This window comes from Kogia breviceps, chromosome 1, assembly GCF_026419965.1.
Source record: "Kogia breviceps isolate mKogBre1 chromosome 1, mKogBre1 haplotype 1, whole genome shotgun sequence".
Lineage (NCBI taxonomy): Eukaryota > Metazoa > Chordata > Mammalia > Artiodactyla > Physeteridae > Kogia > Kogia breviceps.
Window position 1 is genome coordinate 88,597,898 of NC_081310.1, and position 14,866 is coordinate 88,612,763.

The 14,866-nt window shown below is 38.0% G+C and overlaps 1 protein-coding gene across 1 annotated transcript in view; it reads right to left on the reverse strand.

The window, feature by feature from the left end:
* The window catches only part of SPTA1 (spectrin alpha, erythrocytic 1), a 66,606-nt gene that overhangs the window by 35,816 nt on the left and 15,924 nt on the right, over positions 1–14,866 (reverse strand). Inside the window, exons 15-21 of the mRNA XM_059076765.2 lie at positions 13,323–13,527; positions 11,748–11,929; positions 6,537–6,780; positions 5,120–5,242; positions 3,314–3,531; positions 2,403–2,495; positions 549–686 (exon numbers count right to left, since the gene is read on the reverse strand). Coding sequence (XP_058932748.1) covers positions 549–686; positions 2,403–2,495; positions 3,314–3,531; positions 5,120–5,242; positions 6,537–6,780; positions 11,748–11,929; positions 13,323–13,527 — 1,203 coding nt within the window. The remainder of the gene's footprint in view (positions 1–548; positions 687–2,402; positions 2,496–3,313; positions 3,532–5,119; positions 5,243–6,536; positions 6,781–11,747; positions 11,930–13,322; positions 13,528–14,866) is intronic.

Genomic DNA, 14,866 nt, shown 5'->3' on the forward strand with positions numbered 1-14,866 from the left:
CAATCATTTTTGGAGATTAATGAAGCATTAGAATATGAAAATATTTCTCATGCTCTTATGAGAAATATATTTAAAATCCTAGACAATACTTTGTCAGTATTCTCACAATCATAAGGGCTAAAGAAAATCTAAGTTGACAAAAGACTTCTCCTTGACCAGGGTCCTCTTAACCCTAGCCATTTTTGTTCCATTACTAGGAACACTGGGTCAGAAGAGGAGCAAGGAAAGATGAGAAGAAAGAGGCAGTTTAATCCTGTAAACATATTACAGAATTGTCACTCATGGCTTACATGTCCTTGGGCTAGTTACTTAAGCTCTTTGAGTCCTCACTTTGTTAACTGTAAAATTGGTATTATAATCTCAAAAGATATGTACAGGATCCTACACAGCACCTGAAGGAAAGATACTGCTCAATAAATTATGATTATTTAAGAGAGAGAGAAATAGAAAAATATTGGCTGGTTAAAATATGGGTATCTGGCAGGGTTGGGAGAGTCGACTGCAAGAGCCACCCTGTTGATGGGGAGAAAGGTAGAAGGGAAAGTCACCTTGTTGATGGAACTGAGCAGTGTTAAGACGTCATCTTTCTTCATGGTGACTTCTCGGGGGCTGCGGGCCTGGAAGTCATATAAGGCCACAACCCTCTCTTCTCGAGCAGCTTCCTCCATGGGTGCAGCCTGTTGTTGCTGAACACAAACAGTAAGCAGAACAAGCCAGTCACCCATGGGAAAGATTTCCCTGTACAGCCTACCCATGGTGGGCTGTCCTTGCACCTTACAGGAGAGAGGAGCCCCTGGCTGAAATCTCTTACATGGCTGCCAGTAACAGAGCTACTGCAATATGCCATCTTCAGAGATATCATTCCATCCTAACACTTCTCAGGGGACAGGCAGGCTGGGAAATATGATCACAGAGTGAGCAAGTAAGAATGTAAGTTTTCAAAAACATATTAAATGCTCTAAACCACCAATTCTTAAGCAGGCAATAAAGGATTGTATGCATCCGTGTTCCAGAAAATTGTTTGAGAAAGTGAAAGACCCAATATCTCTCATCATCTTCTCCATTCCCTGGGTCTTTAAAGCATTATGTCAAGCAACCGTGGACTTTCTTTTTTAGAGATGAGTGATCTACAGCACAGGAAAGGCCACAGAATTTTAAAAATTGAGAACATAAACTGAGATCAAATATCTTGTCTCTCTCTCCTTTTTAACCTGTCCTCTAAGGTATAGTCTTCTCTGATTTTCATTTTTCCTAAATATAATATCTTGAGAGAATGAACAAAATATAATCCCTCTTCATAAGCAATGGCCCACACCTTCTTCAGATTGGAGCTGAAGATGTACTTCCCCTTACATATCCCTCTGATTTTGTATCCTTCAAGTACTGCTTCCTCATAACTTACAATTCATAAATCCACCTGTTTTTGTGTAGGCATCCACTGTGCAGAGCTTGAGGAAGGCACAGCACTGAAGCTCTGTAAACATACATCGACTTGACAGAGTGAGTCTATGTCTTTTCTACTCCCAGTGTATGGATTCAAAGCCCCTCATAAAACAGAATTCCTTGAATGTGAGAAGTGTGTCTCTATTGCTTCCACTATACTAGGAGATACTCATATCATTTAGTGGATTCCAGCTCCCATCACTCTTCAGGACATTTATTTTCACCTTGCAGTCTAGCCATTCTCACATTCTCAATCCTTTGCATTTCCCATTTCCCAAATACACTTGATTATTTTGTGCTTCAGTGCATTTGCTATCATAGCTTATTCACTAGAAGAGTTCTTCTTCTCATTATCTCCATAGTAAACTACCCTTAAAGAAAAATAAACTGGCTTGCCTCAGCCATGAAGATTTTCCTATCCTCCAGCACTCTTATTTCAAGAGAATGAAACACTCCTTTCTTTGAGATTCTTTTTCCTGTTCATATATCTATTATATGCAGTTATTTGTTGAAATTGATGACCTAATAGACTGTAATTTTCCTTCAAGTCAGGATTATTTTTTATTCATGCTTGCACATGGTAGACATTTAATAAGTGTCAGTATAAAAAAAAACTAAGAAAGGGAGGAAATAAATCAGGAGGGAATATAAGAGGAGATATGCAAATAAAAGAAGTAAGAAAAGATGGAGAATGAAAATATAAAATGAAAAAGGAAAGCAAAAAAATAATACACCAGTGAATAAATGATAATACTTACTGAGAAATTCTTATAAACTAAATCTCTGTAGGTGCTACAAAGATACTACAGTGCCTGCCTAAAGATCGCAGGACTTACTATTTTCTATTGCAGTTGCTTCCTGGACTATGTAAAGTAAAACCTGGTAACAAAGAGAATCTCCTAATTCCTTTTCCTCTGTTGTGGAGAATGTGATTCTTGTCATACCTAAGTCTTTCTTACCTGACAGGCTTCTGCCTGATCCCGAAGAGCTTGCATACTGTTTCCAAAAGACTTCAGATCCACTAGAAAGGCCTCATGCTTCTTTAGAAGAGCCTGAATTTGTTGATGGGAAGATCATCAGAAGCAACTACAGGAAGAACACTAAGCATCCTTGGGGAGTGTTTCAAGTATTGTTTTGTGTTATACTTATTGTCCTAATTCCTGGTAAGAGACATTGTCCACATATAATAAATTTTTTAACTCTAAATTTGCAAGTATGAAGAAAATAAGAGTTAAATGAACAACAATATCAATATATTTGCTTTAATCAAAATAAAGTCAAATTGCACAAATGTTTTCTCATTGCACATCACAGCTGAAAGATACTGCTGAAAACATTGCTTTGTAGGATTAAATTCTGGCATGATTTTAGATGCCCATGTCAAGTATTTCTAGTGCATAGGGTTTGTGAAATACTATACTGGCTGACCATAGGGTAATGAGCAAAACAAAGAAATGGATATAAAGGGTAATTATGACCTTTGAAGTTCTTCTTGCCCCAACGTGTCTGTCTGACTTTACTACAATAAAGTAATTAAGTATATGTTAAAACTATAGTTGGTTTGTGAAATCCCAAGCTCAGTCTGGGAAATTTAGGATGGGACAAAGACAAGCATAGATGTCTGGTCATGCCTTTTTGGGCTTAGATAATCTCTAAGAAATATGGATCTCTGTGGGGTTAGGAAAATGTGGTGTATATTTTGGGATTTCTGTTAACTCAGGTTATCCCAGCAGATGAAGACCAAAGGTTATCACTCTGGAAACTCCAAAAAATCTGAGAAAAACTGTAGTTGTCACACAATCTAATCAGGTACTAATTTGGTACTAATTCGGTGAGTATTAGACAATATCCTTCCGTGTGCCCAACTTACCCCAGCTGCTTCTTCATCAGCCCCATAGTTAGTGTTGTCTACTATAGGTTCCCTCTCTCTAATCCATGCTTCTGCTTCATGCAGGTCAGCTAGGTATTGCTGGAACTGGACATTGGCTTCAAGGTCATTCTGCCGTCTAGCAGCTCGAGCCTGGAGAGATTCCATATTCTCATTCAAACTCTTGACCCTAGAGGCCACATCTTCTGCAGCAAAGTGTCCTATGGAGTAGTTATAGAAAAGGAGAGTTTTACCCTCATTAATGTCCACTATACTTTAATCCTTTTGGTGACCTGGGAGAGAGAAAGGGAGCCATGGGAATGATGCTGTATGTAGTCAATGCGACATTTCACCTAAGTTCCTGGGAACTGGGATGTCATAAGTGAGATTAAGCATCAATAGATATAATGGGGGATAGGGTATATGTGTGGTGGTGAATATGGTGGTACAATCTCTGATATACAGGCTGAAAACAAAATACCTATGTGTGGGTACTGCTCAGAGTTCCAAAAATGTGTATTCTCTAGCTTAAGCAGAAAATTCAGCAGATTTTCATTTCTTTTTTTAAAATATCAATGAATTAAAATTCATTCTTAGGATTGTGTTAAGTATGTTTTTTAGAATTTAGTGAACACCTCCACAGGTAAACAAAGAAGAAGATACAGTAAAGTGTTGGCAAAAATCAACAAGCAGATTTTCATTTTTGCCCATAAAAGATTTATTACTATGGGAATTGTTCTCCCATCCTAAACAACTAGAAAACAAGACAGAGTGTAAGAAACAATGATTTTCAGAAGATAGGCAGAGGAGTGTGATTCCTGAGAGAAGGGAAAGAAATGAGCTATGCCTTATGATTGCCACAGTTTATGCCTGGCGCAGTTTGTAGACTGCAATGCTGGGAGGACTAGCCCAAATAGAACTAGTAATCACATCATTCTGAGGAGACAGAGATCAGAGTTGGGGGGAGACAAGACAGCTAGAGCTTGTGGAGCAGGGTACTGAGAAGGATGCTGTACTGGGGATGGAGTTTTGGGGATACACAGAGAGGGCCCGTGAAGTATGTGACTGATTACTCCTTTTCACACATGTGTCAGGAAACTCTTCAAGGGTAAGGAAAAGAAGACTGGAAAGCAGTAGGCCAAAAAACTCCTAAGGTCACATAGGGCTATGAATAATTAAAATTAGCTCCCACCAAAGTGGAAAGATATTAAAATACATGAGGTAGTATCCTCAGAAGGGTTATACCGTAGTAGTGGACTAGTCTCTAAATTAGTTCCAGAATAAAAACTTCCCTGGAAGAACCATAAGAAAACAGATCCAAGAAGCTCAATGATTGCAAAGCTAAAGAAACAAAGATCACTACACCAAGTTATACTGTAAACAAATTGGTGCAAATTGGTGAAAACCAGTGATAAAAGAGTCAGAGGAAAAAAAGACATTACATAAAAAGGAGCAAAGATAGTAATGAGAAGAGACTTCTCACCAGAAACTCTGTAAGCCAGAAGACAGTGCAGCAGAATCTTTAAAATGCTCAAAGAAAGACAATATCAGCCAAGAATTTTATATCCAGTGAAAATGTGTTTCAAAAATGAAAGCAAAAGGAAGTCTTTTAGACCAAAACAAAAACCCAGAGAATTTATTATTAGCAGGACTTCACTACAGGAAATGTTAGAGGAACTTCATGTAGAAGGAAAATTATACAGGTAAAAGTATCAACGTAGATAAAGGAATGAAGCCCTAAAATTGAAAAAAACTTCTCATAAATTTGGCACAGTGATGACAGGTCAATTCAATCTGAATCATACATACCTTCCTCTACCATTTTGTTTCCCCTCTCTGTTATCACTTGGATGCGTGGCTTATGGCTGGCAATATTAGCCTGGATGACTTGGTGTCTGTTCAGAAGATTCTTGGAGGCAATCAGGTCCTTGCCTAGAGATAAAAATAATTTCAAGTCATTGTTGTAGTGCACAGAATAATAAGAAACTACTGTACTTCTTTTTAACTCTTGGACCTACAAGTTCTTCCCATTGAAGTTCATTAAGTGGGCTTCCTAAAATTTATGCTGACTGTCTGAATTAACTCTGCTCAGCTTTGTTCTTCCCCTTGTCTCTTTGTACTAAGAAAATGCATTATTCTACAAAAGACAATGAATAAATCACTCTTCTCTTTGGATGATAGGTAGAAAGGCATGTAACTCTTCAGCTCAAACTTCCAATAATTTCATGCAACCAATTTTCTTTCAACATATTGTGGTATAAAAAGCAGGATTTTCCACTTGCTTATTTCTACGGATGCCAGAAAGTTATTAAGTTCTCTAAACTAAAAATAACTGTGTTGTAGTTTTCTTTGTAAAGATTAGACATAACTTACAAAAAGTGCCTCACTCATTGGTTAACACTAACTAGCACACAATAAATACTATGTACCATTAATTTCCTGCTTCTAAAGTCCCCAGTTCCAGCTGTCTACTTCATCCTCCCTGTCTCCTGTCCACACTTCAACTCTCTTTCCTCCAAAATTTTCTTCCATATAGTTCACACTAAATGTCTCCAGAAACCCTCTATGTCCGTCTCTCCTTCAAAGAGATCTTTTCTCTTCTAGGATGTTTTCCCAGACTAGCCCTTCTGTTGTCATATGGTCCAGCCTCTCACAGATGTACCCAATACATGTATATTAAGTTTGCATTATATTTATGTGCACTTTTTTCTGTATTTCAATGCAAGTGTCCTGGCACTAACAATGGTGGACTGATAGATTCCAAAGAAAAGGAAATCATGTACTTTATCTGCTGCTTCACCCTTTTTATCCTTGTAATAGCTCATACATATCCTTGTGATAGCTCCCCTTATAAAAGGGAGCCACTGACAATATAAACAAAAACACTCGTGACCTCAAACGCTAACCATGACCACTCAGTCAAGTACCTTGGCAATAACTTAGAGCAAGTAGCAAAAAGCTGGTTACTTTAGTTCTTCCTAGAGGCCTTAAATTCATGGCATTCTTCATGTCTGGTTTTAGGAGGTAAATTTCTCAGTATGAATTATTTTAAAAATCTTTTTTTTTTTTTTTTTTTTTTTTTGGAAAGCAGGAATAATGTTCAAGAATCTAAGGGGAAAGACCTGAGGGCAAACTTTGCTACTGTATCCCAGATCCCTCAAACTATCAGAAGACCTTGGTCTTCTCCTTATGGCTCTGCCTGCTCAGACTGTACGGCTGTACTAACCAAGGTAGGTGGAAGCTGCAGAAGGTTCAGTCTCTTGGATCCAGGCCTCCTCATCCTCTGTGTCTCTGCAGATCTGGTGCAGGAGGAGAAGGTCAATGAGCTTATTCTTCCGGTTGGCCAGTCGCTTTTTCAGGTCTTCAAACCGAGACACCAGGGACTCCTGCCTTGCCCGTATGTCCCCAGCATTGGGATGGCCTATTTCTTCAATATATGCTGCCAGGTCTGTGAGGGTGTCCACCTGATCCTGAGGAAAAAATAGAATCAGTGTCAGAAAATCCCATCATTCAGTAGAAAAGGATGAGAGTTTAACATCTGGCATGGAGGGCAGGACGGTGGGTGGGGGTGATGAGGAGAATCAGCTCTATATGTACTCATGTTTAAACTTCTAATCAAATCAGTGAAATAGAGTGGGAAAGTTTGCTACACTAAGAACCAATTCTTCAAGCTAAAGGCTACTTATAAGAAAGTAGTTCTGAAACCATGTGTTAGAAAGGACAAAATATGTATAGAGTGTGCCAAAGAAATCAGGGAAACCAGAACTACAAAGGCTTGTTTGTTTGGGAGTAGTGATAAATTGAGGCCCCAAAGAAAACAGCAGGAGGATTTCTCTATCTCAGTTCCCTTTCCAGCCTCTTTCTCACCCTTTAAAATGAGCTGGAACTGTAAATAACAAGGAAATTTCGGAGGCTTAAGTTTGTTGCATAGCAGGAACCATGCCTATGAGATGAAACGTGACGTTACAAAAACAAATGTCCGAACCTCAGAAAGAGAAATTAAAAGGCCTTTCTTTGGCCACTAACTAGTTGTATGAATTTAAGTAAATAATGGTCCCCATTTGGGTCATATCTGAGAAAGGAGGAAAATAGAAACAGAAGTTTGAAGGATCTTCCTAGAAATAAAATTTAAATCATATTACTATATGGTAAAATAGATACAAGAGATTCATTTCATCTTTATTAATGAGGTCAACTGTAACTGGTCTAGCAGGAGCACAGAACACAGGATTTTTGTTTGCTTGTTTCATTTTGTTGTTGGAATGGGGGTGGTGGTGATAAGAAAAGTTCTTCAGAAAATGGATGAGCAGCAGGTATTGGGGTTTTACTTACTCTATTTTGCCATCCAGTGTTCAACCTACACAGGGTTTGATCTATCTCTTCTTAATTTGGAACAAACCATTGATCATCAATAGCTTCTTAAAATGTATACTCATTTCTCCATAAAGAAATAAAGGCTCCACAAAGAGTTAAAATTAAAATCTCTTACTAGCCAACTGTTCTCATCTCTTAGGACAGTTTAACTTTGAAAAACATATTGTGTAATAGAATGATTTTCAAACATCATAATTGTCATCATGATTATGGTTCCACTGTACTATTTGAAAGCTAATGTAGTGCAAGATGCTTCAGACTAAACAGATAGACTTGGCTGCTAGTCAGTTGCCATTTTATCCAGCTCTTCACCTGTTTTCATAATAGTTTCCTCAACTATATAATAAGGACTTTGGGCTAGAGAATACTCATGATCTTTTCCAGCTTTAATAGTCCATAGCTAAAAATTTGTTTTAAAGCATGATATCTTAGCCACTACTCCAACTAGGAGTGTAACCAAGGAGAATCCTATGGGGCCTTCCCTGGACAGGTCCCTCCCTACCCTCTGTTTTAACTCCTCTCTGAAGTTGCCAGGTAATAGTATCTGATGCATATTTCCTGAGTCTTTCAGATGCTAAAACCAGCACCAAATGGAAGAAATTAACTAGAATACTTGATGATCATGAGCACATAGCCCCCAGACCTTCTGGAATTGAAGGATTAATAATGTTAACTGCCATGTTAGCTCAGCATCAACCGATCAGAGAATTGTGCGTGAGCTGATCACAAACCCCGTGATGCCCCTCCCTCTCCTGGCCTTTAAAAATGCTTTGCTACTCAAAATGGATTAAAGACCTAAATATAAGGCCAGACACTATCAAACTCTTAGAGGAAAACATAGGCAGAACACTCTTTGACATAAATCACAGCAAGATCCTTTTTGACCCACCTCCTAGAGAAATGGAAATAAAACCAAAAATAAACAAATGGGACCTAATGAAACTTAAAAGTTTTTGCACAGCAAAGGAAACCATAAACAAGACGAAAAGACGATCCTCAGAATGGGAGAAAATATCTGCAAATGAAGCAACTGATAAAGAATTAATCTCCAAGATTTACAAGCAGCTCATGCAGCTCAATAACAAAAAACCAAACAGCCCAATCCAAAAAGGGGCAGAAGACCTAAATAGACATTTCTCCAAAGAAGATAAACAGATTGCCAACAAACACATGAAAGAATGCTTAACATCACTAATCATTAGAGAAATGCAAATCAAAACTACAATGAGATATCATCTCACACCAGTCAGAATGGCCATCATCAAAAAATCTAGAAACAATAAATGCTGGAGAGGATGTGGAGAAAAGGGAACACTCTTGCACTGCTTGTGGGAATGTAAATTGATACAGCCACTATGGAGAACAGTATGGAGGTTCCTTAAAAAACTACAAATAGAACTACCATATGACCCAGCAATCCCACTACTGGGCATATACCCTGAGAAAACCATAATTCAAAAAGAGTCATGTACCAAAATGTTCATTGCCGCTTTATTTACAATAGCCAGGACATGGAAGCAACCTAATTGTCTATCATCAGATGAATGGATAAAGAAGATGTGGCACATATAGACAATGGAATATTACTCAGCCATAAAAAGAAACGAAATTGAGTTATTTGTAGTGAGGTGGATGGACCTAGAGTCTGTCATACAGAGTGAAGTAAGTCAGAAAGAGAAAAACAAATAGTGTATGCTAACACATATATATGGAATCTAAGGAAAAAAAAATAGGTCATGAAGTACCTAGGGGTAAGACTGGAATAAAGACACAGATCTACTAGAGAATGGACTTGAGGATATGGGGAGGGGGAAGGGTAAGCTGTGACAAAGTGAGAGAGTGGCATGGACATATATACACTACCAAACGTAAAATGGATAGCTAGTGGGAAGCAGCTGCATAGCACAGGGAGATTAGCTCGATGCTTTGTGACCACCTAGAGGGGTAGGAGGGAGGGATATGCAAGAGGGAAGAGATATGGGATCATATGTATATGTATAACTGATTCACTTTGTTATAAAGCAGAAACTAACACACCATTGTAAAGCAATTATACTCTAATAAAGATGTTAAAAAAATGCTTTGCTGAAACCCTTTGGGGAGTTCTGGTTTTTCTGGGCTCAAGCTGAGGCAGGAGATAGATGGCCCCCAGGCTGAACAGTTTCTCCCCTGTGGAAAGATACTCCAAAATAGCAGGAGAGAGGAGTTGAACCCTGCCTAGGTAAGAGATAAAAAAACCACATATTCCTCATTCTTGAAGTCCAGGAGACCTTCCTAACTACACATGTGATGAAAGCCTCCCTGAAAGTGGAAAGGAAGGGGGCAACACCCCATAGTAGGTGATATCAACCTACACATAGGCCTCTTTGCTAGAATCCATCTTGGCTAAGAGATGTGCACTCACACAAGAGAGAACCCTGAGATATACCAAATATAGACTCAGAACCAGGAAAAGCAAGATGATTAGCCAAAGAAAACCCAGAAGAAATGCCCCATATAAGTGATTCAAACTATCACAAGGGCATGACTCTCTCTCTCTGAGCCCACACATACTCATTTTCCTCCTAATAAACACTTTAGTTGTTTCACTAATTTCTGTCTCTCTGTGGAAATTCATTTCTACACAGCTGATGGGCCAGTGCCTTGTCACTGGCCGCTGGTCCCTGGTTGTCTAGTTGCTAGGATTCAGTTCTCTCACTGCCTCAGTCCGACCTCAATATCTCTCTGGGAACTGAAACCCTGCTCCAAGCTGTTACAGGCTGAGGCCGTCTGAAATCAAATCCACCCATTTTTGCATGGCCCTGAAATAAACCTTTCTCTGCTCCAAACTCTGAGATTTCAGTTTGTTGGGCCTCACTGTGCGTTGGGCACAAGAGCTTGTGTTCCATAACAGGAGAACAAATTCCTGGTGATTGAATTTCCAAAATAAGGTCAAACTTTCCAAAATAGGGTCAAACTTTCCAAAATAGGGTCCTAACTTTCCAAAATAGGGTCAAATATTCCTATTTGTTACATGTTTACATATGCTGTTCCTCTTCTTTGTATGTTTTTATTTACTTTTCACCAAATCTTTTCTTTTTCCTTCTTTGAAAATCTGTTCCAAACTCTCTTCCTCCATGTAGATTTCAAAGCTATCTTTATATGGTTTTCCTAACTCCAGTCTTATACTTCAAGCTCCATCAAGCCATACCTAGAGCTATGTAAGTGACTGGGTTTGTTTTGTTTATTTCTATTTTCTGTAGATTATTCTTTCTTTTCCTTTTAACCAAGAGTAACCAAAGAGCAGATATTCTAAAAGTGTATTTTAACAGGAAAAATCAGTGGGACTTTGTAGGGAACAGCAGAATAAATTTTAAATACAAGCTAGGATTCCTGGGATGAGAGACTGAGTCAGATGGAGGTGGATTTCCGCTGAGTTCTCCAGAAACTCACATACAGTATCGATACTCTAGAAACTTATTGGATAAATTTATTTAAAGTAACAGTCTGGTGGTATTTCAGTGGGTAACTCTGAAACTAAGAGCCTAGACATCTGCTTCTTAGTCCCGGCCCTGCTGTTAATTTTCTCTGTGACATTGGGGAAGTTACTTCACTTCTCTGGGTTTCAATTTTCTTAAAAAAAAAAAATGGTATGATTAAAAATATTTTCAAACTTTGACTTGCAGGATGCCAGAATAGAAAGAGTCAATTTTATATATAAACTTTTATTTTACAGTTGAGGATACAGAGGTGTGAAAAGGTGAAAAGATACACCAAATATCACAGAACTAGTAAGTTATAAAACCCAGGTTTTTGGATTGAGAGTACAGTGTTATATTTAGAAGAGTCAATAAAGTCTTATATCAGCCATGGGGTTCTGACAAAAGATACAAGACACCCAGGAGAAAGGCTGGATTAAAGGAGATATTGGAAAGAGGTAGTTGATCAACTAAAAGTTTTGAATTTTTACCTTTGGTTTCCTGCTCTCTCTCTTTTTTTTTAAACAATAATTACTTATCATCAGTGTGCTCAGAACATATACAGGTGATTTGGCCTATAATTAGCCAAAGAGCTAGCAACAAACCTGACGAGCAGCCATGGCAGACTCCAGGAGGCCATGCTTCCTGAGCAGATTCTGTGTATCAGCCAGACCTTTCCCATAATCCTCAGACCTAGCCTGCCATTCTACCTCCTCCAGCCAGTGCTTCAGGTCTTCTGCATTATTTTCAAATTGCAGCTGCTTGTTAGCTTCATATAACTGGGTCCCTAGGAAAAGACAGCAAGTATAAGATAACTGATAACTGTCATAACTGATGCTCATTACATTCTAATACATGTTACATCAACTTATGGAGCAATATAATATTTTGACCCTCCAGTGGGAAAAAGTATAACTGTCTCACATGTGATTATATAAGAAATTACCATAAATTTGTAGAATTCGGATGGCATTTGTTTTTGAAGACAGTAGTGTTCTCAAAACAAAGATAAACAATTTGTTCATTTCTTGTTGAGGTATAGTGCTGCTATGTTAGATTTTAACTATCTTGGGTATTTCTATGTCACTTGTTACTCTCTATTGAGACCTCCTTTTCAAAGGGATAAACACACTGCATTTTCTGAGAGAAGTATAAAACTTGGGGTTGGCTCAATTTGAAATTTGAAGTGTCTTTTCCTAAATATCTTTCTCAGAACTTTGCTAGGACCTCTCTTAGTCCCTGTCCTTCATCACAAAACATGCCTTACAATTTTCTCTTCCAGAGAATATCTTGATTATCCACATTGTTCTCAGCTAAATTCTTTACTCTATGATCTTATAACAATTATTAGTGTTATTTCTGTGAAGCAATTACTATGAAGTAGAGTGGCAGCAACTTCTTATTGCTACAATCAAGTTGAATTTTTTTTTTCCTAAACCAAAAATCAGGATGACATCCAACAGAGTCAGTATGATGTATCTTTTCTATAACCAGGGCTGAGTCATGTCTATAGATGATGTTTATAACAAGGGGGATATTGACAGAGAAACTTCATCATTTGTGTTAATTATGGCAATTGATTTATTTTCCAAAATAAGAGGTGAAGTTAAATTTAAGTAAAGGCTATTCAAGCAGACATGGGAATTTTCTAAGAGCTTACAACAAAGCTTGAACATACTCAGATAGGTAAAAAAAAGCAACAAGTCATCAAGCCCTATTCATAAGAATAAAATATCATGGGAACATCATATGAGGCACCAACAATATTTTAATGTTTATTTTATACCCTGGGTCAGAAAACCTTGTTTCATCTATAGAACTAAAATATGTATAATCTAACTTAAGGACATTAGTTTTAGGTGCGTAGTCAATACTGAATTCATGGCATCTGAATATTTATTCAAGAGGAAGAAAACAGTGGGGAAAAAAGTGAAGAAAACAAAAGTAATTTCAGTTGAAAAGACCTACATACATGAAGAAAACATAAAATTGTGTTAATATATAGTGTGATGAATTTAGGTTAGACTTTTAAATTTCTTGACCAATAAAGGAAGACACAGGGAAGCAAATGAGTAGCATCCTTTCTTATAGAGGTCACTAGGTAAACTCAAGGTGGTAAAGATGAAGAAGGTGGGTTTCAGAATTTAGGAATTCATTTTCAACAAGACTCTGCTTCTAACCTTTCTGTGCTGTAGCCTCCAGCAATTCCGTCCAGAGTTTGGCAACTTCACTCAAACGAACACCCACACTTTCAGAGGCATAATGATTGCTCTCAATCATCTCCTGGCCAGTTTTCTGTAGGTTATTGAGCTGGATCTCATTAGCTGCCAATTCTTCTTCAAAGACTTGCTGCTTTTGAACCTGGCTCTTCAAGTTCTGTGTATCCTGAGACAAAATGAAAACAATTAAAGAAAACCATTCCGTGAAGAATGAGGGGCAGACATTTTGAGGACAGGAATTTCTTTTCACTATAAATCTAACTGAACTAAGAAGAGGATATAAGGCAGAACTGTCCTAGTACAAGTATAGCGCCAGAAGAGGCTTAGGGAACTGTGTGACCAATCCCGCCTCTATACAAATGACAGACGTGGCTAATCAACCCCTGAATTTATTTCTATTGAGTCTGGATATAGTCTGAAGATCATTTTAAATACAACACCCCATGCAAGCATTAACAATCTATCAGAGCTGTCATGAAAGATGGAGATTATTTTCCATTCCTGTCCTAGTATATGAAACATCCATCCTTTTGTCCCATATACGAAGATCTGTTTACCCTGCATACACTGGAACCAAAACTCCTCAGGAGAACACAAGCACATAGTGCTGAGTTTTACAGAATGAAAGGTACAGATTAGATGCTCAAAGTTCTATAGAAAAGTGTGAGAATAAAAGCATCAGAGGTATACATTTAAGACTAAATGATATCTAGAAAGTAAATACTGTGAATAGATATTGGCCTAGAAATCAGGAGATTAATTCTAGCCCTGATTGTAAATGCAAAAATTTGTGAGTATATATGTGTGTGTGCATAATAGTTTATATTGTGAGTGAAAAATATGTGTTTTACACAAGCAGAAGGTAAAGAAACCTATGTATAGCTCAGAGATAATTCAGACATTTTTCAAAGTCATACAAACTAAGACAGGAGAGGGAGAGAATTCAAGCCCAGTTTTTACCTTCTCCAAAAAGAATTCATGCTTCTACCCCTTATGTTAAGCTGCATTCTAAACATTGATTCTTGGCTAACCTTGGGCAACTCACTTCACAATTCAGATCCTTGGTTTCTTCCTCTGTAAAATAAGGAGTTGTTCCTTTCCAGCTACAAAACGGTGTAAGTCTATATTATATCAAACCATTAGGTTACTTTTGAGTTCCAGGTAGCTTGAATGTACACTATGATTAGACACAACATCTTCCTACTATAAGCGTGCAGAGGGCAACAGAAAGGGGATAAGCAGCTAAATAAGGAGAGTTCCTCCGTTTCTCCGTTCTGTTACGGACCACTGGAAATTGTGCCAGAGAAAAGGGGTGATGGGCAACAGGGTGTAGGAAAACCAGAAACTAGATGTACAGTCTTGGAGGAGTCATTGCCCTTCTCTGAGAATCTGTCTCTCCATCTATAAAATGAGGCTCACCAGCTGAACGCTATTGTCCTTTCAGTTCCAAGACTAATTCCATGAAATTCAGTCCCGATGAGTATGTCCAGGGTCTGCAGTTTGCA